Source organism: Anser cygnoides, chromosome 2, assembly GCF_040182565.1.
Source record: "Anser cygnoides isolate HZ-2024a breed goose chromosome 2, Taihu_goose_T2T_genome, whole genome shotgun sequence".
Taxonomy (NCBI): domain Eukaryota; kingdom Metazoa; phylum Chordata; class Aves; order Anseriformes; family Anatidae; genus Anser; species Anser cygnoides.
The window spans coordinates 155,463,757-155,490,391 of record NC_089874.1 but is presented as its reverse complement, the minus strand read 5'-3'; the positions used below and the strand labels follow the sequence as shown (position 1 = coordinate 155,490,391).

General features: G+C 39.3%; 1 protein-coding gene across 1 annotated transcript in view; it reads right to left on the bottom strand.

Annotated features, from left to right (window-relative positions):
- TG (thyroglobulin) overlaps positions 1-26,635 on the bottom strand; it is a 156,901-nt gene that overhangs the window by 8,333 nt on the left and 121,933 nt on the right. Inside the window, exons 42-45 of the mRNA XM_048049740.2 lie at positions 19,647-19,811; positions 18,715-18,882; positions 11,003-11,184; positions 7,255-7,362 (exon numbers count right to left, since the gene is read on the bottom strand). Of these exons, the coding sequence (XP_047905697.2) occupies positions 7,255-7,362; positions 11,003-11,184; positions 18,715-18,882; positions 19,647-19,811 (623 nt within the window). The remainder of the gene's footprint in view (positions 1-7,254; positions 7,363-11,002; positions 11,185-18,714; positions 18,883-19,646; positions 19,812-26,635) is intronic.

Genomic DNA, 26,635 nt, shown 5'->3' with positions numbered 1-26,635 from the left:
ACGGGAACTTTTCTGATCATCATCTATTAGTACCAGAGGGGAGTGCAAAGTGGCCAGAGTAACCCAAACAAGGATTCTGGGTAGCATGTAGGATTTCTGAGCAGACAGAGAGATCTCAAGGTAGCACCAGGTAGTGACGGTGTTTTTGTTGGAGTGGGAGAAAGAGAAAAGTGACAAATAAGCATGTCTAGCTTAGCTGTGGTACCCTGCTAGCTCTGCATGGAGGCTGTTCTTTCCTGAGCTGCTCCAAACTGCACTCCCAATACTCCAGGGTGCCACGTAGTTGACTCATCGGCATCAGCTCTAAATGGGGAAATGCAGAGCCCAATGACTGGTAGAGGACAGTTTGGTAAAGGGAAGGACTGCAAAGACAATGATAAAAGGGATTCTTAAAGTGTTTTTAAGGAAGAAAAACTAATATCAACTAAAAAAGTCACTTTTCAAGCAACAGATCTCTTTAATAAGAACAGTGAATGTAATTGCATGTAAGGATTTAGTCTTGGCTTTGGTGACTTCATGGAACTAGTACTTAATGCAAAGGTATTGCTTCAAATCTTCTGTGTATATATATATATATAAAGGGATGTCATAATTTTTAGAAACAGATTCACAGTTCTGATGTGGCCCAATGGCAGACTGGTAAGATAAACCATGGAGAAGCTGAGAGCCAGACCCTGCCATTTTGTTCACACTAAAGTGAGTTCCCTTTGAAGGAGAATTATTACTTCACTTCAGGATTCACTTCTGCAGGTCATTTATCCAGTACACAGCAAACAGGTGGCAAAATCCAAAACTGTGAAATCCATAGACAACGATTTAACATCAGACCCTGCTGTTGGGCTCATATAAATTCTCTTTGTATTAATACTAGCAGATTTGCAGATAGAGATCAAGTATCCAGAGCTTTTAACGGATACCATCTCAGCAATGTCAGGAGGAGCAGCCTGCCAACACTGCAGTGCATTTTGCCTGGACTGAAATGTTCATTTTGAAGATAAGCAAAAATATTAAAGAATAAATTATATATAACCACACATCTTAGAAAAGGAAATGGTACATGATTGCAGGGTGAAAAAATATATATCAAAGGATAGCTAGATATTTATAGAAATCTAATGAGCCAGTGTAAGGCCTGGTGTGAACTCTGCAGTTCTGGGGATACATTCGGTTCATTGTGTCTCCTCACATTACAAAGTCCTGCCAGACAAATGGGGGAAAGCATGTGAAAAACAGATGAACACTTTTCTTTCTTTCTTTCTTCTTTTCAGGAAAATCAGGGCATATGGAAAAAGCTTAATTCCTAGTGGTACTGAACTGCCAAGTTTATCCCCTTTTGTACCAAAAATGTCCTATAGATACGTGTGACTTGCAAAAGTATCCTGGAGTTTGCTGTGTCTTTTCCACTTGGTTTATTCCCAATACACGCAAAGTTCTACTTTGCACTATGGCTGTGCCAATGGAAGAAAATAAAACTGAGGCAGCAGACAATAAATTTAAGAACTTGAAATCTCACGCTAAATGAGAAAAATACACATAAATCATTGATCTTAATAAAGGAAGGAAGCGTTGTTATCATCTCAGAACTCCTAAACAACACATTACAGAATTTTGCCAGGGAATTACTGTATTAAAAAGCTAGCAATAGGCATGCTGACACTGGAGTGTCTTTTGTGGTGGGGCAGTATGCTGAATGAATGGATGAATTTGCTTAAAAAGTGGATGTGTTTATCTGAACCCCCAGAGCACCAAAGGTTTCTCTACATATACAGACTCTGGATTTATCTGCTAGATTACATTTTCTGGAAAGAGCCCATTCCATTGCAGCACATGCAGTTCCAAAAAGAGATTTGTACTTTTTTGAGTCTGAGCTGAATTTTGCTTAACGTAAAGCTGATTTCTGATGCTTCTGAGTTTGGTGCTTTGTACATTTACATCTACCTTCCTAACTAAGATCAGATCCAAGTACTGAAAAATCTGCTGAATGATAAAGGCCACTAAGCCACTCTGTGGGAAGAAAAAACAAGTTGTCTAGACCTCAAAACTTCGGCAGCAGAGACACTGTCTACAGACATGAGAATGGCGTGATGTGTTTGATTTAGCGAGTGTTTTCATAGCTGCAGCAGTCACAATGCAACAGATAAAGCCAGAAGGATGAGAGGCAATTCCAACAAGAACAGCGAAACAATTTTTAGGAGATGAGAGGGAGGTCAGCTTTATAGAGAACAGTGACAAGCTGTTGTTGCAGCAAGTGTACTACCTAAGGCCATTGTGTTGCCTGCCCAGCCATGGAAGCAACGGGCATCACATCTGTGCTTGTTACCACCTCTCTGGTGCCTCACCTGCCCTCTGTGGTTAGGTGAATTCCTTTGAAACCCGGAGACCTGATCTGTGCCTTTCTGTCTGCCTCCACAGCACCCTGTTCAATAGTGGTCCTCCATACTATGAGGTGTTGCTACTCATGGACTAATAGAGACAGTCACGGGGAGAGCCTCAAGTGGACAACACGTGGAGGGCAGATTAAAGGACTGCAGAGTAATCTGCACGGGTTATGTTTATTATGAAAGCAGAAGAGATCTCCTTCGATTAAAGTGATATTAAGAGCAGCCAGAACTAGTTCAGCATATCAGCACATAGAAAATGAAAATACTTCACATAGTTAATGGATTTATACACTTTTTTTTTTTTTGTCAGTCAGGAGTTCTCATCTTCAGAATTACAGATTCATATAAAGTGTGACTGCAATCCAGCCAGTTATGTTCACCTTGGCATGGAGCAGTCTTTTAACAGCTCACAATAACATACATAAGAGTGCATAGTCAGGAGGTGAAGACAGCCCTAACCAAAATGACTCAAAATAGACAGCAGCTCATTAACGTTGGAGGAATCTGACCAGTGCACAACAGTTTAAGAGTTTTGTTAAAGCTTTCGTGTCAATCATGATGGTAATATTAATAAGATAGAGCCTCTTTAAGTCTCAGTTTAGACCCCTCCATTGATAATAATGATGCTTTGCCATCCTATGCAGCTGATGATCTGGTCTCCTCAGTGAGCAGAGCACTGAATTTTATCCATCATCATATTTAAGACAGCACATCTGGCACCACAGTGTGACTTGGAAACTATGCTGGCCCAGAAAACAGTGCTACTTCATATATCAGTAACATGCAAAAATCACCCAGAAACCTCTTCAAGGGTTAACAAGGCAAATCTTTGTACAGTTCATAATATTATCTCTCAAAACATACTTTCTTCTATCGCATATTTCTTTACTGTAACTAAAACTGTACTCCAGCCCTTCCCACTAATCCTAGGCAATGCTGAGCACTCACATTCCTCCTGCATTGTTTACAGTAAGTGTTTACTCCAAGGCCTAAGTGTTCTCAGAAAGAGAGTGACAAAATGGCATCTGGTCTACATATATTTTTGCCACAGATCATTAATGCAGGAGCTGGCGATGCATCTCACTTCATTCAAACAGGAACTGAAGAGTAAAGCAGACGCTGTGCCACGCCAAGCTTGGGAGAATGCTACCACGTGGAAGAGGATAGCTTGCTGTCTGCAAGATCAATTTATCTATACGACAACTGTCAGTTTATGGTTTTATGTGATTTTCCACATATGCCATAGACATCAGTCTAGAGTGGGATGTTTAGTCCTGCCCTTGCATCTGTGCATGTCTGAGTGTGTGTGTACATTTTAGAAACATCCAGTTGTCACACAGGCTTTTGCTAATTGATTTGTACTCCTAAAAGTTCCTCTGTGTTTAATAACTTTTTGTCTACTTTGTATCACTGCCGTTGGGTCTGTCTTTACTGGCTGACTTCTCCCTCCCTTTTGTTTATCTTGCTGTGAATTATTAAGGGACTGCTCCATGTGAAACAAGAGGAAATACCAGTACTTTTTCATCTCTGCATTTTAACCCTGTCTTCTGTTACACATTTAGGGTGACACACATAAAGAAGGAGAGAGGTGACAGAGTAGAAATGAGTCACTGTACTGTGCAGTAGCCTAATTAGAAAATGGCCATTTCCACAGTCAGGATATTTTATCTAACAATAAATAGTCTTCCATTGCTGTAATTACATTATTTTAGTGTAACCACTCCAAAACCCCTGTGAGGTGGTTAGTAGTAGTAGTCATTATAGATATAATAGATATTATTAACATTATCATCTTTATGATATAAGCAACACACACAAAGAAGAAAAGGCCCATATCCTGTGTAAACTGAGATCTTTGAAAGAAGTTAGGCTCCTAAGACGTCAAAAGTGTTATTTTATCTCTTATGTTGTCCCATGGACATAATGCTGTAGATGCTTATATTTATACAAACAGAGGTTATGGCAAACCTAGATGTGATTCAATATCAAACAGGTTGAGAAATTATTTTTCTACCAAATGCCTATGAGTGATCAGAATATCTAGTGAGGTGTTCCTCCAGCCACATTCACCAGTATTTGTGCCCACAAAATACCCCATACATGCCTACTATGTGCAAAACGTACTATTGGTTATTGCATTCATTGACACAAAGAAATGGCTGTAATTGTGTTCTTTTATTCAGAAATGTAATAGCTGAGTGTTTGCAGGGTCTCTGATTCAATTTTCACCTCTGCTGAGAGGTTCAAACCCACACATCGCACCTTCTAGCCTAAGCTGATGTCGCTCTGCAGAGTATCTGTTCCTCATCCTAAGGAGAGTCATAATTTTCAAGGAAGAACTTGATAACTGGCAGCACTAATTACTCTAGTGAATATGAAGGCCCCTTGGGAGTTGGTGACATGGTTGACAGATCTTTCTCTAAGATACCCATGTACATCATTGGTTTTAATCCCGTAGGGCACATCACCAATAATGTTGCCAAGCAGTTCATTTTTTTTGGTTTCAGATTACTAGCGGTTTCTTGCAAATTTTAGCCACTGTCCCATGTGAAGCTGCTGGCCCCCACAGTGCTGCTGCACCGGCTTGCAGGGAGGCTGCTGGGCAGCTTGCAATGCACGTATGCTGTATGGAGGGGGGAATGCCGTAGGGAGATTGAGGAAGGGAGGTCAAATGGCAGAAATGGGATGTAGAATAAGAAAGGATTCATTTAGGAATGAACAACAATAATGTTTAAACGAGAAACTTGGAGTATATTCAGCAACAGACCTAGTGGGAGGTTTTCAGGAAAGTTGTGAAAAAGGCCCTATGGAAAACTAGGGCATCACTTCATAAATAGTGGCTGTAGGTATATGAACAAAGTGAATTCTGCAATTTGTTTTTAAATGCTTGGATTTGCAACCTAAACTACATTATTTCAGCAATATTAAGCAATATTAAGCAATATTAAGCATTTTGGTCCATTTCTTCTTGCAAGTGGCCTAGCCTACAGCATCTTAACTTCTGCCTGGTGTTCCCACAACACATTTCAGACAGTGTACTGGCTTTATTGTTTGTTTGTTTGTTTTTAAAGAGGGTTATGTGAAAAAGTAAACCAGCAAGTTCCGTACCAAAATGTAAATTAGCTTGGAAGACCACTGACAACATAAATTTTACTGAAATGCATAGCTAAGTTTTATGTAAACTATTACTGTCCTGGAGAATGTGAGGAGAGGTAAATAACAGGAGCATAAGAAATATTTTTAATAGGACTAGATAGAAGAGGAAATTCTCATTAATTCAAAATCACTGCCTCAAAACCAGTGACTCTACATTGTAAAAGGACTATTTCATCTACATTCAAATAAGATGTTATCACAGATGACTCGGTCACTATCATTCTCCAAAGCAAGAGAAAACTTGCTAGCTTTTTTTGTGAATACTTCTTTCTGTGTGGTTAGATGTTTGGCATACCATGGCTCGGCTCTTTTTGGAGCCTTGTAAAAGTCACTTATCTCAGCCTCTCGGTAGCCAAACAGAGCACTGTGAACATTCCCACTGGAGCTGCCAGCGAAATAATGGCTCCCAGAGGACTGAGTTCTTCTCCACTAAAAAGAAAGCCAGCCTGTGTTACCACAGCATAATAGCCTTCATCTGTAACCTAGATCTTGGCTGGCTTCTTTCAAATGCTTTTTCACTACACTATCAGGAAAGGAAAGAAATGCACAGTATACAGGCAACTTCTCAGTATCAAACGGTGCCAACAGGAGCATGCTGACCCCCACCTCCCCAAGGTCTTCCAAACAATCTTGGCCTCTCATCTCTCCAGAGAACGTCTCAGAAGACAGAAAGGGTCTCAAAAATAATCTTTTTTGGACAGAGAAATGGGGAAATACAGGGTGCAGAGGGCAAATACTGCTCCTTTGTAAGGAAACGGCAGATCCCCTGTGCCAAGCATCCCTGTGGGCTTTTTGCTGCCCTGATGTGTGGCTCTGGGGGACAGGAGGGGCTGCTGTCACTGCAGCTTCTGCACACTCAGGCTGCGAAAGGAAGGGACCAGGAGCTACTGTGTTGTGTCACATAGCAGCACAAAGTGCTAACCACTGCCCACAGACCTTGATGTCTCATCCGGACTTCTAGGAGGAGCTGGGTTTAAATAAAGCAGGAAAAGACCACCTTAATAGTCTCTGCCTACCAGCTTGTTTTAAGCCCAACAGAACAACTAATTTACACCTCTCACTAGCATTTAAACCTTTCCGTCTAAATCATGATACAACTTCTGAAAATTTTCCAAGCAAGCTGCTTGAAATGTGAAGGATGACATAGAGCATCAGTCTGCAAATGCTCGTGTTCAAAAATATTTTTCCTCCCACGAGACAGTCTGCCAGCTGATCAGAAGTCATGATGTTAGAGCGGGAAGGAATAAAACCCAGACCCTGACCACAACGAAGACCAGTCAGTGCATCTGTGATGCAACTGCATTGACCTCAAAAGGGGGCAGTGTTAAATTAATGTTCAGTCCTTAGAAAATTTTACCCCACTTACCTTGAAAACTGTGAACTCCATGTGACTTAGACAACATTCTGGTTTGTTGTGGAGGATTTATCACATACAGAGAAGAAATCTAAAATGCTAACTAAAACAGGCAAAGGTACGTAAGTTGGAAAAGCGAAACCTAACTTAGACATCTTACTTGAAGTGCATCAGTTGAGAAAAGCTTTCCTATACAGTCAACAAAGAGGAATAATCTACCAGAGCCCAACACTTCCTTTGCAAATATAAATTGTTCATTTGAGGTATATGTATTTACCCATTTACTCCACAAGGTGCCGAAACAAGCAGCCATGTTTCTGCAAACTATAAATCTGAGAAAACCAATGAAACATATCTCCTTACCTGCTCTGTGAGTAGCTTTCAGGTACGTGGTACATGAAGACATTTCCTCTGGAGTTAGCAGCCCAGTGATTTGCCATGTTTATGACGGGACACATGATAAACTGGTCACTGATAAAAGAGGAGGAGTAGGGAACAGACAGTCACATAACAGAAAAAGAAGACAAAAATAAAAATAAAAACACAACTATCAGGCATCTCTCTGTACTGACAGCTTTCTTTAAATCTTCCAGAACAGCTTATATCTCTGTCTTCAAGTGAGCTGAAACAAACCACATGCACTCTATGAGCCCTGTACAGTTTAGAATTCAGTACAGTTTATCCATGGTTGCAGTTTTATGGAGTGTTGAACAACGGTAATACTAAATACATAGAATCTGTCGTGAAAGGAGCGTCTGGCCAAAAGCAATCTCTTTTCAGTCTAGTTTATGGCTTGTAATAGTAGAAAATTCCTTCCTCTGGCACTGGTAGGTTGCAACCATATCCAGTAAAAAAGACTTAAATATTTCTGGGTTAAGGATCAGTGATAACACTTCAGCAATTAGTTCTGTGTGATTTTTTGCAAAGTTTCCAGAGCTGGCAGAGGGAGGTAAGAGACCACTTTTGGAGATGTCCTGCAGGGCTTCTGGCAGGGCTCAGCAATATGGAATAGCTGCTGCAGCTGCATGTCTGGGAGAGAAAGGTTAAACAAGAAGAGTGCAAGGAAATTGTTAAATGATCGGTTCATCACTATGCGTTGCAATACAAAGGTGTGAGTGAAGCAAATACATCCAAAACTTCCTAGCTGCCATTGCCTCAAAAAGAGGGGCTGGGTGTCTGGAAGGTGTGGGGAGCAGTAGCTGGAAAGAGCACAGGAGATTCAAGAGGGGCAGGAAGACAGCAAGACACACTACTGCATGATATCTCATCATGACTCCTCAGGGCAACATCCTATGTATCACCACTTCTCATTTTAAATGCACATCAGGACCCTCTTTGGATGTTTATATATCCATAACTACATGAGCACACAAACGTATCTGCTGCAGAAGTGGGAGGTTTCATTTCTCAGTTGAGTGACTCTGAAACACTAGCTGCTCCTTCAGACTTGGTGGGTAAAAAAAGAATGACTGGTGGCAAGAAGCACCAGAGAGGCATAAAAACATGTTGCTATATTTAACTAATACGATTCTGAAAGCCACTGTTTGGGTAGCTATCTTGGTTCAGCAGAGTTTATTTTAAGCCCATCTCTGAGACCACAAGCTATGGGCCGACTGACCACAATGTTCTTTGACGGTTATGGTTGACAACACCCATACGAAATGAAAATTACCATTCTTCGCATACCTAGCAGCATGAGGTTTTACAGGAGCAGATGGCCTTCGAATACTTGGGAATCTATGGAGAGCATTAGTTCTCAAGAAATGCTTTGAGATACGTTCACTATTTTAAACTGTTTCTCATTTGGTGTTATGAAGGGAAAAAAAAAAATGGTCAGCTATTCTGGGCAAATTAAAAAAAAAAAAGCACAAAAATGAAATGTCTGTTTCTTATAGGCACGGGATACCAGAGTTTAAAAAAAAAAAAAAAAAAAGGAAAAAGGAAAAAGAAAGTGAAACTAATTTTATACCTGGGAAAAATATCAGAGAAATGTAGCTAAAAGTGGAAATGTTTTTAAACCATAAAATATGCATAATGTATGTAATTTATAACAACCACTTATGTTGCTTTCTTCTTAAACTTGTTAAACTTGCTAAAACCTGAGCAACTAATAACTTCTCAACATAGAACTTTTCTGAGATTAAATATCTATGCTGGTGGTAAGTTTTTTGTTAAAAAAAGAAACAAAACTATTTTCTCTATTCTGTACATGATACTGACGTAGGTGATTGTAATTCTGTAACTGCTGTCTCCCATTCTGCTGTAGCTGGAGTTATTTCCAAATCGTTTAAAGAAAAAAAAAAAAGGAGGTTATCTTCAGATGTCGTGGTTTCACTTCTGGTCCTTGTGCTTGTTCGGGGTGATTCTTTAAGCCAATCACTTCTTTTCCTAGCAAAGCCTTTTCCTTCATGTTGTAAATAAGCAGGTAATTAGGTAATTCCTACATCCATGAGGCTGCTGTGGGGTGCTTACAGGCTGAGAGCCAGAAGAGCTCTTTGTATAGCACATCCCTGCTGCAAACAAGTGGTGTGCTACCTGCTGTAGCTTTGCAAAGGTCATCACTTGTACCACACTGAGCCCTGGGATGAACACGGATGACCAAATGTGACAGCCCTGGGTTGTAACAGCTCCTTATAGAGGTAAGCTCTGGATGGGAAGATCACACTGCAGAGACTGGTGTCCTGTCCCTGGGCGGACGTGGCACAGGGCAGGACTTGAGAAATGGCACACAGCTCAACCCACAGCCTCCTGGGCTTGTTTACTCTCTGACCACAGTCCACTAGCACACCTGGACCACCCAGAAGCCTTTCCCAAACAGATTTAGTCACTGCTGTCTTAGATCAGATGTTTCCAAGTGACTCTTGGCTCCTGTTCATCTTCCAGTCCCTGAGGCTCCCCTGGAGAAACTGCCTGCGATTCTGGTGGAGGACAAAGACCTACTGAAAGGAAAGCCTTGTCTCTGAAGTCTTGTGGAGAGGCCCATGGTGTAGCAGAAGGCTGTAATGCTGAGAGGACAGCTACTAGGAGCTTGTAGTTGTGGTGCCTCAATTGAAAACAGAGGTGAAACAGATTGGGTTCAGATCACCAGATTATAAAATATACCACCTTAGAAATGGAAAGAGTTTTCGTAACTAATCTGCATGCGAAACAGAGAAAGGAATGAGGAAAGTGTTTTCTGTTTTTTTTTTTTTTTCTGAAGATCTGTTCCAGTTAAACATTCAGCCCCAGAGTTTGCACAGAGGCAGGAAAAAGGGGGTAAGATTTCCTCTCAGTTTGCCTCCTTTCAGAGAAATGATCTGAGACTGCTTGGTAGCTCTCCACCTGCTACCGGGTAAAGCATATCAAAGCCACCATGTGACCCAATCTATTCTTCTGCTATGGGTAAAATGGAGATTAGCAATGCACAGAATTGTGCTGAGAGACAATTTTCTGAACATTCACAAAGTGCTTTATGTTGGAGACTCACCTGTAGAAAGCCTAACATTGTGAAGAAATGTATTTTCCAGGTTTCATAATATAAGGCTTCACACAATTGTTGAAATCAAAGTTTTCAAACTTGACCACCAAAAAAAAAACCTAGCACATACCTAAACAAGCACTTAAAATAATTAAAAAAAAAATACTGGTTTTCAATATTTGTTTTTTTCTGCAGTCTACAACAGCAGGTGTCATGTCTCCAAATTTCAAAAAAGTAGGAAAAAGCAGCAAAATGTATAACTGGGTGACTGTTTTTGAATAAAAGTCAGTTTGTAGAAGACTCAGGGAATAGTTGATGCAGAGTGTGCACACCACCAAGACATCTTTGATGTGAAAGAGTAAAAAAAAGAAGCACTAGTTACTTGAATCCAATATATAGTTCAGGAAAACCAACTCAAACTTTTCACAAAGGATAAAAATCACTTCAGTTGCTGTTTAACAATGACTTTAACAATGGAAGCCTCATAGAAAATGAAGTCCTGTTCCCTATTTTCTGTGCATTTGATTAAGATTTTCTCAAATTATTCAGAATATAAATGCACACTGAAGATAACCAAAACAAACCTTTCTTAACCCTCATCATACAATTGTATGATTGCATATCATACAATCATACAGAGGATGAGTTTCTTACCGGGTTGCATTTTCCAAAGCTCTAGAAAAAGAAGAATAATCATCGGTTGAGTGTTCAAGGGAGTAATACCACGTAGCTGCATCTTCAATGAACTTATTGGAGTCTTCTCCTCCAAGAGAATTTTGCAGAGCTTGATAAAATGCTGTTTTGCTATTGGCTCTTCCTTGACTTTCTTCAAATTTCTGGGAACAAAACACATGGAATTTGCAAACAAAATAAACATTTTTTTATGGAAAAACGCAGGCTCAGATCTCCCTCTGCTGGAATGAGTCCTCTGTACCATGACCTCTGATTTAGTGGAGGAAATAGGTGACATTCCTACATTTGCTTTCCCAAGACTGTCATGAGACAGCAGGATTGGCGTCCTCAAAGCATACTATAAGACCGACTCCCTAAGCAGATAAACCCAAATTTTAGGTGCAGTGCTGTGATTATGTAGCTCTAATACTACAGAAACTCAACTGACTCTCACAGAAATAGTCCACAGAGATAGTTCCTTAGTGGGGATGCGCCCAACATCATCTTTTTTGAGAGCTTGTGCAGGAAACCTAAAGGGAAGACAGGGAGATACTGCTCCTTTCCTTTGGAAATTCCAGAGTACTAACATATGGCTATATCACTCTGACTCTTCAGTAAACACCTACAAAGAAATGTGTTATGTTTATTAGGGACATTATTTAGTTCTCTCCTGGAATAATATCTGCCTTAGCCTTGGAAGAGAAAACCCACTCCTCTAAAACCCATTGCAAGTAGCAGACATGATGTTCAAAAATCATAACCCCTATGCCTTTCAGTGAGTGAAATGCCCTATTCATGAGTCTGAGAGACTGAAACCGTTCTTGACATAAAGGCATTTCCCACAGAGCAGGACACGTCACTGCAGAATTATTGATAGCAGGGGGACCATCTCCTATGCCAAACTGTTTATCTGACCCTATTTTTACCAAAGTTAAAGACTGTGGGAAGTTTTCAACACATCTTTCTATAAGGAAGCTTTTTTTATTTTATCAATTTTGACTCTTCAATTTATTTTTTTAAACAGATTTTATTTCAAGTTCAGAAACAGAGCAACTTCCTTAAAAAGAAACAAACCTGTAACCTGAACATTCCCATGGATTAAGTCTTTTCTAAAGAGAGCACCTTACAGGTGAAGGCTGGCTGAAATTTGATATTAGAGCTCCAGAGAGAAAGATATAATAAACCATCTATATTATTTTGGGCAGCTAGTCTGAAAGAAAATAGACCAGTGTCTGCCCAGTCCAGTTACCAGAATATTTATTGAGTATATTATTTTGATGGTCCACAGCTGGTTTTCATCATGCAGCTAGAAGGTCTTTCCACAACCCTACACAGAAAGTACAGAGGGAATAATTACTTTTCAACAGATTCACAGAAATGAAAGATGGAAAATAAGTCCTCCACTGCTGATGCCTAGGCCTGTCTTTACTGATGTGCTCTAATGTTTTGTGCAGTGTGATTAAATGACTTTACAAGGGATTTCAAAACACTACCAAATATCCAAATGCCCAAAAAGATCTTGGCAAGTTTCTTTGTAATAAATAATTATTTTGCTAGATTTTGGCCCATGCAAACTGAAGAGTCATGTGGTGCCAGTTTTAGTAGCATGGCTGTATTCTGAAAAAAATCTGCAACTCAGAGCTGATACGGTATTTCAAGTGCACAAAAGCCACATATGAAACTGCATAATACACTTGCCTGCAAAATCACTCAGTTTGCATATGGCATGGACACATATATTTTTCTGCAAGAAATGGAAATTATCTCTGAAGACCTGACTGCAAATTCACTGATTTCAGAAGCAACTTTTCCATTGGCTTTGGTAGATTTCAAATCATGCTACTAACTAACCACTGGAAGCATTGCTGCTGTCTAATTAGGAATCTCTCATTTGGTGACTGGGACTGGTGGATTTGACTAGTAACTATAGTTAAAAACACGTGCTTTTCTGTATCAATGCAGAGACCAAGCTCATAAATGTGAAGCAATTTTCACGAAATTTCATGTTTTAAATCAACTTTCATGCTTTCATTTTGTTTGTTGGTTTTTATTTTTGTTTGTTTTTAAAGGATTTGCTACATTTTTTTCCCTACACCTGTCATGGATAATTAAAACAGAGAAAGAAAGAGAGAAAGAGAGAAAGAGAGAGAGAGAGAGAGAGAGAGAAAGAAAGAAAGAAAGAAAGAGAAAGAAAAAGAAAGAAAGAAAGAAAGAAAGAAAGAAAGAAAGAAAGAAAGAAAGAAAGAAAGAAAGAAAGAAAGAAAGAAAGAAAGAAAGAAAGAAAGAAAGAAAGAAAGAAAGAAAGAAAGAAAGAAAGAAAGAAAGAAAGAATACTTGAGGTTATTGACTACGTATCCTAGGAACTGATCATTCACTGCCTCATCAACTACCAACCATCAAATAAACAATATGGTTAAAAAACAGAGAGAAAGGAGACAGATAATCATACAACACATGGTTAAGCTGAGGAACTCCTTGTTTGTGGTGTTGGGGATATCAAAATTGGTGAAGATGAAGTCTCATGAGGAAGTTTATGGGAAAAAAAATAAAAGATCAGCTGATGGTTATTAAATACAGAAAGACCAATTCAGGTTAGGAAGTCACTAAGCTACAAAGTCTAGAGGTTCAGTGAGCATTTACCAAAAGTATCGTATATGCTTGCCCTATTCTTACAAACATCCATGTCTCAGCCACTGCTGAAAACAGAGTTCTGTGCTAAATAGGCCTTTGATCTGACTCAGTGCGGTTGCTTTTAGGTTTTTAGTGTGCCTATGTACTAGTTTCTGTGATCTTCAAAATGCCCCAAAAATTCTGGTGACCTTTCTCAGCAATCATTAACTGAGTGGGGTCCATGCAATGTGACTAGTCAGCTGAAAAAGGACTCAACGGGCAAAGACGGATGAAAAACAGAACTGGCAATTGTAAGACATTTTGAGATTTTCTTCCCAACCAGCACTAACATTGCACGTTCTGAAATATGATGTTTCAATACGTGTTGCTTCGGATACTATACAATGTAATTTAAACATCTGACTTTAACATATCACCAATTAAAGCAATACAGTCAGAATAAAATCCATGAAACATTAAAAAGACAAACCATTTTAACTGTTCAGAAATTGTTTCAATTTGACCAATTTTCCATGTCCAACAAATGTTTCCCCTTTGAAACTATATAACCCAGGAACAGTTTTCAAGCAGATACAACAGCTACTACCAGATTAGTAGAAACAGCTGCACATTATGTAAAATAATTTACACTCTGCTAACCTTTAAAGAGGTATGAACAACAGACCTCAGAGTTATAATTGGGTTTTATATATTTTTTTAGAAAGTAGTTAAGAAAATAATTAAAGTCAGCAGGCACATTGCTTCTCACTGCTCTGGTCATGCAAAACAGTCATAAACGCCCAAATAATGAGCTAAATAATGCTTACTGTTCTTGTGGCTGAAGGATGGCTTCTGGAGCATATGAGTGAATCTGGTCCAGTGTTTTGTTTAAAAAGAAAGTGTAGCAGTTTGGTAAACAGATGTTTACATCTTCCAAGGGGCAAAACATACTTTTCTGAGAAATTGGAATAGTGATAACACTAACACAGTACGTAGAGGTGTTAGGTCTTAAGTGTTTTTTTTTAATGTCATCACAAAAGATGCTGAAAAACCCTGCTAACCATTCAGCAAAGTGTTTCAATTACTCCAGCTAGTTGCAAGATGAAGTGAAGAGCTGATATCAACCCATTCTCTTCACTGATGGAATTTATCAGAACACTGCTCCCCAGGTCATTACAGCTGATATATACGCATCTGCCATCTGTTGAATACCTTTACCCGTAAAGAAATTAACTGACTGTACTATAGTACAGGACGAAAGATCTGGTCTGCATAGATCCATTTGCTTACATGGGGTGAATGAACTGTATTTCTGTCTATCCACTCCCATATGTCCTGGTTCTGGATCCTGCAGCCAACTAGATTTGTACTAGGGAGAGAAAGAAAACACACACACTGCAAACTTAGTCTTCCAGCTAAAAAGTAAGTCAACAATCTTTGCAATATGGAGATTATGTTGAAGGAACAGAACATGGAGGACATAAACAGGGCCGTACTAACTTACATGCATATTCAGACAATCACAGATATAGATCAGTATGAGAGAATCTGTACATTTAATGCCAATGGGAACTATTATATCCTCTCACCTGAGCATCACATTTAGCACAGTGATAAAATTTTGCCCAGCTGGGAATTGAAATAAAAATTTTTAGAGTTTTCTGCTCAGCTGTCCTAATCTATGACTGTACACCACTAATATCCCTGAAGGTCTGCCATAGGATTTGTGATAACAGGTTCAGGCCTAACTGCTCCATATGCCACATAATAATGCATTATGGTACCACTTGCTGTTCCCTAAACAACCATTGTTTTGTTTCTCACTTAGTCTTAACTATCAGATGGCTGTACTGGGGATAAGTACAACATGCTCCAGGAAGTGGTAAATCTATCTCAGTTCATATGAAGAAGCGTTTGGGTGAATGCCGTAAAACAGTCACTTCCATGGGCAAGACATTAGGCACGGATATTCAGCATACTCTCTGATACAAGCATCATCAAGAGACCTCAGCTTTTAATTAAAAAATAAAATAAAATAGAAAAGCACTCTAGAAAACTTGAGTTTTGCTAGCACGTAACTGGTTTCTCACGTATCTTCTGTCATTCTTTTTCATTTTTAATACCAGAGGTCTTAACAGTCATAAGTGTAGTCTTATAGCAGGATTACAGATGCACACAACACAACCAAATGCCAGTAAGCCCCCACAGAACAACATGGTGCCAACTGTGTTTCCCATCTTCAGGTCTAGTTGCAGTCTAGAGGTTTTAGTCTCACTCCTAAGACTTGACTGCTAACAGTTTCTAAAATTTGCATGCAAGTTCAATCTGAAGTGATAAGATTTGCATCTTGTCTCAAGCTTGCTTGCATCTAAATGGGTAAAAGTGTCTCTTCACCATTTATAGGATTAAATAAATCATCCTAAAACAGATAGAAAAGAAGGATTTTGCCAATTCGATACACCTGCCACAGTACCCTTTAGCTGTGCCGTTTATCTGCCCAGATAAATGCATGGTTATTTTCACTATGGAATTGGAACACATTCACAGTCACAGGTGGATTTTCTCCCTGTTGCAATACTGATTGATAAGAAGGGATGGCTTTACCCCAGGGAGGTTTAGTACCCTCTTTGTAGAATAGCTTAAATAACTTTGTTGTAGTCAGAGGCAAACTAGGAACTGTCTTGGTTATCTGAGTTGAGTTCAGTGCTCTATCCATTAGCCATGCCATCCCACCTTCCTTAGCATATAAGTAAAACCAGCTTTGGGTTTTCCCAGAGAGATGCAGGTCAGACTGACATCAAGGGAAGCCTTCAAATTTATAAAGCAGAAGAGCAGACACAGTGTGGGTAGTTGCAAATCCTTCTTGTTGGTTTATTTTTGGAAGAGGAGAGTTAGGACAGATGAAGTATCCCATATGACATTATGACAGAGGAAACAAAGCACAGACTTCTCAGTAACAACCACCACCTGCATTAGCTTCTTTCACTGTAGCTAAATGTGTCTGTGGCCTACTCAGGATTTTATCATCTGACTTTGGTTGCAACCATGCATGGTCAGAGCTATGATGTAGCAATGCTCAAATAGCTCAGCAATGGAGGAAACATAAAAATTTCCTAGCAATTAGTAAAGTAAGTCCATGCACAAGGGAAGAATCAGGAATCTTTAACCTCAATGCATATCTTTAAGTAAAAATCTGAAGATAGAAAGACAGACCATTCAAAACTGTCATATTCCCTCAAGCCCTCAAAACACGAAGACACAGGAAGACAGAACTAGAGGAAAATGTGGATTAAAAAATCAGCAGTTTTCAGTAAGAACAAGAAAAGAGCTTAAGGAAGTCAAATTGGAGAAAACAAAATATAACGGCCTACCATGAATATTGTGAATTTTTTGGAGCAGAGATGGAATCTGACTTACAGCAGTAAACCGAATGAGGTGTATACTATTATAATAGCCAATAAAGAAGGTAACTAACCTTCTAAGTAAGGATAGTTAAACACTTTCCAAGGGAGATCAGGCGATCTCCAACAATAGATTTTAAAACAGGCCTCTCGGGTTAAGGTAGTCATAACCATTTCTTAGGGCAGAGTTGCACCAACTTTGAGTCCCCTTTCAAAAGTATTTTCTGCAAGCCTTTAAAATAAAAAGAAGATACTCTTGATTTTCTTTTTTGAAAGGCAACATTTTACTACTGAGCTCTGATTAACGGCTTTTTTTTTTTCTTTTGCTTTTCATTTCAATATGACAGTGCTGGATGTTCACAGTTGTGGGTTTCATTAACGCCATGATTTGCTGCATAATTTCCAGTACACCAAGGAATTTCATTTCTGTTTTACAAACAACTGTCACATGTGGAAGTAGTGGTAAATGAAAGAATTTCACTTCCTAACCTTATCACAGGACTTGTACTTGGCTTACTGAGGTTTATTGCCCTTTTACAGGGTCTAGATCAGTATCTGCAGCCTCAAGGATCACAGTCCATTTCCTCTGCCTGACTTCCACTTTTAATTGGTTTCAAGAGAGAATACATGAAATAACAGCAGAAAACTTCTGATGGAGACAAAACAATCGATATCAACTTTCTTCGTATGGATCAAAAAGCTTTCTTTCAAGGGGTAATTTTGTGATTAATCCTGAAGTAAATTGGTCTATCTGCTACTGATTACCAGAAAAGAGAAGCTAGGATTGACCTTTCATTGAGAGAGAGATTAAATCCCCAGAGTTATAGAAAGATAGCAACAGATGTGCAGTTCATTTAGATAACCTTTAAAATAATCCCAGCCATGTTACATTCTCCTATTGATTTCTTTACATATATCTGAGCATTTTGTGTCATTTAATTTAATTTAGTAATGTTAAATGGGAAGTGCTACAGTTCCCATTGTAGAGATGTGCAAGTGAACTAGAAGAGGTTGATATGCTGTCTCAAGAACAGATAGTGACAAAGAGTTCACAAGAAGAAGTGCAATTCCTTAAGGAAGAACTTCAAGCTTTTGAGCACTTATGTCCAAAGTACAGCTTTGTAAGTACGAATTATTTTTTATTTCACCAGCTTATGGCCTGAAATCTCAGCTCTTATATATCAGTCAAGTGCTTTTCTTAGCCATACCTTGTCCTTATTCAGAAGCACCTTTACAAGAGAGCGTATATCTTATGAACAATGGAGAAAAAAGGTTATCACTGAAAAAGGTTGGCATGGAAAAGATTGACTTAGCTGTGTTCCTTAGTGAGGAACCTACAAAATAAGTTTAACATGAACCTGCTTTCTTCTTAGTAAGGTACAACTGACATTGAAATACTAATAGGATTTTAGAGACACTAAAACATACTGCTCCATATAAATACATGTTAAATCATTGCTGACTTCTCACATTTTCATATCTCCCCCAGAAGCGTTTATCAATAAACATTATAATTCCTTTAATCCATCTAAAGACTAGCTGGTGATGGACAATACCTTCACATATTTTCATAGAGTATAACTCACAAACTGTGGAAGCTAAAAAGCATCTGCCCCAGCTGCATATGATTATTGTCATCACTAAAATAATAGCAATACCATCAGTTTCTTAGTCTCTTCCTACCTTGATTGCCTTAGCTCTGCTGATCAGCCCATCTTGCTGAGCACTTCCAATGAGCAGATCTACTTTCCGAAGTTGAGAGCGCTGCAGGGATTTAGCTAAAGGTTCCCGGAGGTAAACTCCATCCATCACTGGACCCCAGTACTGGAACGGGCCGCTTATCGCTAGGAGCTAGGTTATCAAAAAAAAAAAAAAACAAACAATAATAGTGCAGTTAAATTAGCTTACTCTGGTCATTTCTGTTTTAATTATGTTTCAGAGAACTGAGCTGATAGCCTCAAAGTGAACAAGTGATGTGTTAATGTAAGCACAAACTAATCACTGCGAGAAGCAATGCTTTTACTGACAGCCTCAGTAGGTAAAATGAGCTGAATAGGCCAAGAGCATTCATGGTCTTATAGTCATAGAAATAGTATTTTAAATTAGGGATGGGCTCTCTGCTAGTCCTGATTGAGTAATGTATTGTCAGTGGGTGTTTTAACCTGTGGGTAAAGGACCCATCTCTGGAATTGCTTGTACTGCAGCTTTCACAAGCCTCCCACTTAAGACACAGCACAGATATCCCTTCCCCCTTCCTTTTTCTGCAAGAATGCAATTACTGAGCTGCAGAGACATGATTCTTCTCTAGAGTAACACCCACGGGCAGATTAGAGGAGACTGAAAGAAGGAAAAAACTATACTGGGATTAATTTTGGAAGACTTGTAGTCTTCCAAGTAGTGTAAAAGGATTTCAATCTGAAGGAGAACCAAGCTGTGAGTATTCGTAGGTCAGAGACAGATGTCATGGACATCACCACCACTCCACCAAAGACAGTACAGTTCCTCTTTCACAAGGATTCAGCCCAATTTATATTTTTAGGTTCCTCAGTGCTTTATGTCAGTGGAAACTTCTTGTTGGTTCCTTACACAATTGCATATGTATTGCTGTGGTGTACCTTAGTCTGTGCATCATTGAGGACACGAGCAGGCAACTGGCGAAGGCAGGCCATGATTTCCCCATTGGTGGGTGAAGAGCATCCCACTTCCTCAGCCAGGACTGCTGCTTGGGTCTGGGCTCTTCTCTTAGTAATAATGGACGCTGGAGAAAAAGCTGAACCTCCCTGGAAAAAGAAGACAATATCAGTCACCACATCCTCTCAAAACACCTGGACCCTGGTGAGGGTAAGAAAGATGAGGAGCAAAATCTACTCGGTTGCAGAATGCAAAACACTGGTATTTAAAAAATAAGGAGCAAGTTGTAATGATGAAGAGGGGAAAGGAGAGGTTTGGCTGTTTCTCAGCTCTGTCATGGTCATTTCAGAGGACCTCTGAAAAGGCTCTAAATTATGGCTATAACCAAGTCACAGATCATCCATGCAATAATTTTCTGAAAACTTTGCTGGAAGAAGACACATTTAGAAAGGAACAGATAAAAAGAAGGTACTGTGAGGCATATCAGAGAATGGAGAGCCCATCTTACAAGAGGAGACTGAAGAATTTGGCTTGCTTAACTTTTAAAAACAAGGACTGAAAGAGCTTGAGCATGATCTTTATAAATGAACCAGTGAAGAAGAGCTACTTATACCTTAGGACAATGCTGGTACAAGACCAAATGGTCACTGACTATTTGTATTGACTGTAAATAAATTTAGTCTAGGAACTTTAAGATAGCTAATTCAAGGAAGACTGAGGATCTAGAAGAACTGTAAACAGAGGTAGCAGGATCAAAAGCCTAACCCATTTACACTTGGACTTGAAGACATCAATAAAGTCAGTATTTGACATGGTATGAACGTTACCCAGAAACTGGACCCAGCAACTGGAACCCATCTGGTTCCATGTTTCCATGAATTTATTATTTACTTAGACTATGGGCAGAGCTTTCACTGACTAGGAAATGTGACTGACTAGGATTATTGTGATGCACCATGCAAACTTCATATGTGGCCACCAAATATGTTTCCAGACCTTACACTTAGTTCTTAATTCCATTGGTGTTTTATATCTCTCATCACTCCCAGAGTTAGCTACGTAAAAGGAAAGTGAGCTTGTGTGCTTTACTTACACTGTTTTTTTTTTTTTAAAAAAAAAAAAAAAAAAAGAATAGAGTTTAATCTTCACATCTTAGGCTGAGCATCCCGGACTATTAATAGAAGAACACGGTTTGGTAATTTATAGCTAGATCTTGATTTCAAGCTGCAGAAGATCACCCAGAGCACACTGAAATCAGAGCACGTGGCTACAGTCCAATCTCCATCCCAGACTCTTTTCCTATCCTTCCTACAGCTGTGACAATGTGGGAAAGGAAATGATGGTATAACATTGCTGAGTAACAAAAACTATTTATTAAAAATGCAAATAAATTAGCATAAATCTGATAAGATTTGACCTAGAACAGGAAGGCTGGAATAGTTCTGACATGGTTCAAATGACTAATTTCCAGACATTTATATCAGTTCACTATACTAACTGCTAAGATGAGCTTCCGTCTTCTAAAAAACCCTAGATTTATGATATGAAAGACCCTGATCTATTCAACTGATTAACTTATTTTTTACTGAATCTGCTCAAACTGTAACTATAAGTCTGAAAAAGCATAAAAACAGGGGCAAGTTAAAAAGAAATAGAAAACATGGCAAAGCCTCAATTTGAAATAGTCTCAAATCTCCAAGCCCAGAGATCACTCAGGATGTTTTTTACACTTTGAACAAGCAGACCCATTGATACTAACAGGACACCATAGCTCACAACTGTAGAAATTGGTTTCAAAAAAATAAATAAATAAAATAAATAGAAAGAGGTTATTGTTTAGATGCAGAGACAGTGGTTTTAGTTCACAGTATGCAAGTGCTACTGCCTTCCTGAAAGGTTTCTCTTCCTTTTTAAGGGATCAGGGAAACAAGCACAGTTATTTATTAGCTTAATGACTGAGTTGCAGAAGGTTTCAGATCAGCAAAGGAAAAAGCTAAGACTGTCGGTCCTAGGGCACTAGAAGAGCCATCTCTGGTTTTAAGAGAACAGAAGGACTGAAAAAGAAGGAATAAAACAACACTTGGTCTTATTCTTCACTTCTGTCCACAATTTAGATGAGAACTTGAGTGAGCAATGGGCTTTATCCTCACGTGGGACTTGTGGTGGCCTATTTTGTGTTTGTAAGGCATGATATTAGCCAGCTGCTGACTAGGTGCACTGACTCAGTTGATCATGAGAGAGAAAGAAAAATATCCTTTATGAGAGCATCTGTGTGTGTGGGTGTGTCCCCAAGATGCAGAATGAGAATATTGTTTTTGTGCCTGGCCTTTGGAAGAGCACATTCACCAGAACTGGGATGGGTGAGACTAGAAAAGGGATAACACTCTCCCCACATTGGCTTCTCCCAGAAAAGCAGCTTCCTTGCTTTTCATTTGGAACAAGGAATAGCATGCCTCCTTGGTAGAGCAGAAAAACCACATATAGGATTGCACAGAACTCATCCATGAACTTTACAAATGTATTACTTAACACTGAATCTGAAAGTGCTCAGCATGTTTTATCAAGTACCCAGTATCTTTAAGCAGCATTCAGGAAAAAATAAATAAAAAAGTAGAGGGCTTTAGTTCCCAAATTCTGAAAATGGAAGAAGTTGCTAAGTTAAATAGATAAAGTGAGCACTGAGAGCGGATGACACACAGAGTCCAAAAACTCATAGGGACTAAGCAAAGATTTCTAGTGAGTGCTTAGTTCTGAACTTCTCAAGGACTTTCTAAGCTATGCAAAACTCTCCTCCTCTCAGATCTCCACAAACCAGAAGACTTGGGTCTTGTACTTGGGTAAAGTACTGAGTACTGTACTTGGGTCAAGTACTGAGTCAAACAGCGATTGATAGAAGCATCCCACAAGTCACAGAATCGCAGAATCACACGATGGTTTGGGTTGGAAGGGACCTTAAAGATCACCCAGTTCCAGCCCCCAGCAATGAACAGGGACACCTTCCACTAGATCAGGTTGCTCAAAACCCCATCCAACCTGGCCTCTCTGTGGAGGGAGAACTAAAAGCCTGGGCAGGCAAATCTTTGACTGGACATCTATGGAGTAGCATTAGATATGGCCCAAGCTCTACAAGTAAAAGAAAAATGCAAAATGTCTGTGAATATGTTTGCAGGATGAGGGAAATTCAAGGGGAACAAGACTTGTTTGGAACCTTATTCTAGCTGTGGATGTTTTCCCTTCTTTGTGTGAGTGGTTAGAACAGGCTTACAAGCTCTACTTATTTTTTTCATCTATTTTCCATGGTAATGGCCACTTCCTCAGTTTGCTTTTTTTGATAACATCCGCATTCAGGAAGAATGTCTTGCATTCAGGGTTTGAAAGAGATGTGGTTTCCAACTACTGTTTTTCATATTTATTTTGTATTTTGACTGGACACAGGCAGTAGAGGAGCTTGGGGCATCACTCAAGCAGTATTTGGAAAAAATAGCATTATGTTCCCCCCACCCCAATGCATCTGAAATACATTTCACGCTCTGGAAACAAGGCTCCTCGTACCACAGAATTTAGGTAAGTAAAACCATACAAGTTGCCTGACTAACAAATTTATATCACAATTCAGCTTGTTGTTTCCTGATCCTCACCAAAAACAAAAATCAACCAAACAAAAAAATGACTCAGGAACAAATAAGTGAGAGCAGAAGCTGGATACTGCCCAGAATTAAATTTTTTCCTTTTTGAGTCAACAGTTTTTACATTAAGCAGAAATCTTCCCTAAACACGGGACCCACATTAGAGGCAGGATTGGATACAGAGGATAACACAGTTGCACTTAGAATTTCTTTTCGTTTCTTTCTCTATAAAACTATAATTCCTTTGTGTGATTAGTCCTAGTATCCAGTAATAAAGGAGTTGTGTGCTTTAAAAAACAGCGTTGTTTAGACAGAAGAAAAAAAGTGGAGGGACTGTTCATTTCCATTACATGACACCCATATTACCACCAACATGACAGAATCATGAATCAGGAAACCAAAAATCATGAGATCAGCTCAAAAAAAAAAAAAAAAAGAAAAAAAAAAGGAAAAGAAACAAACAAAAAAAACACTGTGTTCTTTTTGTTAATTCTCTTCTTTTTAATTCTTTGGGAATTCTCCTGTACCTATAAACACATGAACTAAATTTTACATTTAAAGCCCACATCTGAGATCTTCACATAATCCTGCAGAGCAGTTTTTATAAAGCAAACCTCTAAACAATAAAAAATATACAGTAAAATTGTGAAAAATAGCCATCCTGTCGCCATGGGGTATTTCCTATCTCAGCACCGCTTGACCCCATGGAGGGGGCTCCATGGAAGTTGACACATGAATAATTCTTGTTTCGGTTGTCCTTACAGACTGACCCACTGCCATCAGAGGAAATTCTGATGACATTTTTGACAGTGACCAGACGAAAGCACTCAGTACTGAACTGCTGAAAATGTAGCCACAGCTATGTTGTGCAATCCCAAACAGCAATATTACGCTCTTCCTCTAAATTTATAGATTACTGGGAACATTGCAGAGAGTGTTGGGCAACAGCACATAATGTAACAAGCGATGACATTGCAAAAGAAAGGCAAAGCTTTTAGTACTGCTTAGTTCAGGGACCAGCAGCTTTGCAAGCATTCTCTTTTCATAATTAGAGGTTCAGCTGGACAGTAGAAATGGAGATGCAAAGAAACGCTGCAGCTTACAGTGGTGAAAAGCTGATGAATCAAACCAGTATCACATGAAGACGAGTCCTTGCTTTGATGTTAGGCTGTGATCAGCTGAGCGGAGGCTGGTGTCTCTTGCAAACCGCTCTCTTGGGACACTGCAGCTCACAGATCTGCACAGATATTATCCTGTCCCGTCACTTGTTGAGCACATCTAACTACTCCTGTCTATGCAAGCCAAGTTTTCTGCTTCAGTTTTCTGACAGTTCAGGGGCTTTTAGTTAAATAGCACCCCTTGCTGCTATTCCGATGAGATTATAAATAAAAATATATAGACCATTACTGTGAAGATGTACCTCTGTCTCCCAACATACCAGGAAAAGAATATTCCCATACATTGTGCAGAGCTGAACCTCTTTTAATTCCTCATTTACTCTGGAAACTCACTTCCGCAAAGTTTTTCAAAACTGATTCACAACAGATCTAATGATTAGAAACTTTACTGCAACTAGTTATCACCCACACTCTGTAAACCCCAAACCTTCTTCCTCTCCTCACATCATGATCTCTGCAAACCCTGCTTGAGCCAGGTTCATCTCTTTAATACTCCCTTCAAATTAACGCAGTTCGGGTGCTTGTAACACTGCGGAGTCCTTTTGAAGCCCACTTCATTTTTGCCCGGAGGCATACTACGGACAATAAAAACAGCAGTAACAGTTACATCACCCAAAAAGTTAGATTGAAATATATCTAATGAAAATAGTCAAACCAATGAAATGTCCTGATGCTTCTTCTTTCCTAAAAGAGCGAGCTGTACAGCAATATTTTATTTGTTAAAGATTGTGTCCCCATAGAGCTAGGCACTCTCCAGGCTCAGATGCATGCGGTTCACAGCCAGAAGTATCTGTCAGACCATCTGCTTTGACCTCCGGGATGGCTGAAGCTCTTCCATTTCCTGGCTGCTGAGCTCAAGTGCTTCCTATCACTTAACACAAGGCTTACATTTGGCTAAAACCTGATCTTGCATAAGCTGGCTTCAGAGCCACCAAGAAATGGACACCGCAATCTTCTCCTTTGCAGCTTGTGCCTGAAGATAATCACTCCATTGACAGAAAACGGCACCTTATTTCTGTTTGAGGATGTCTTCAGTTTCAGTTAATGGCTTCTATTGCTTTCACTGCCAGATTAAAGAGACTGTTTGTATCCTGTTTTTTTCTCCTGCAAAAATGAGCAAGCTGCAGCAAACCAACCACTAACTCTTTTTTCCAATTAGCTTAATAGATTGTTCTACAAAAGACTAGATTTAAAGTATTTTCAGAAGTTGTTTTCAACTTGAGGCTTTTTTTTTTTTTCCTTGCAGGGTTGTATTTCAGTATCCTGCATTTCTTTTCTTTACACATCTAATTCTGCATGATGGCAGGTGCTCCAGAGTCACGCTTACAACACAACCAGGTGGCAGGGCTGTATGTGAAGACATTACTGTAATTTTTCCAGGCTTTCACACAAAGTCTGTCTTCAAGAACCTGGAGGAGTAGAAAACTTTGGGACCAACTCTGAGATCCTCTATCACAGCTAATGAACTATCTGGGAAAAATAACTGGCAGATGTGTGGCAAACACTAGTGCACAAAGTGTGATAGGGCATCAGCAGGTCAGTCCAGCAATGGAAAGAGGAAATAAATATTTTCTTCCTCTATAGCCGTCTATTAGAATGGTGAATTCCAGACTAAAAAGGGGGAAGGGGGTAGAGAGGGAGTCTCTGTCTTTCATCAAAAATAACTTTTTGAAGATTTTCTTTTTTAGATATGATGCTTGCAAAACCCCTCTTTGCTACAATAGGAGGGAGCCTTGCAAGCGCAGTGCTCCCCTCTCTTAAGTGACTCACTGAGTGTCTGCCTAAGGTTAGTGACTTGAATAACAGGATATGAACACTTTTAAGATGATATGTAAAGCCCCACTGAATTTACATCAAAACTTTCTTCCATTTAGATATAAACATTACCTTATCAATTATCTTATCATTTAAAACAAGGTAGCTGAATGCATCAACAGTGTAAACTGGCTCCCGTCACCCATAAGAGTAAATAGCTACCAGAAACAGGCAGAAGTAACAAGGAAATGGATAATTTTATTTACTACCCTTCACTGCAAACTCATCTGTTCCTCTAAGAGCTGGAAACAAACCACAGATGAGATTTATCACGTTTATAATGGAGCATGTTCTATTAAGCAAATCCAACTTCTTTAGTGTTCCAACTTCTTTAGTGTGAGTGTCTCATCCTCT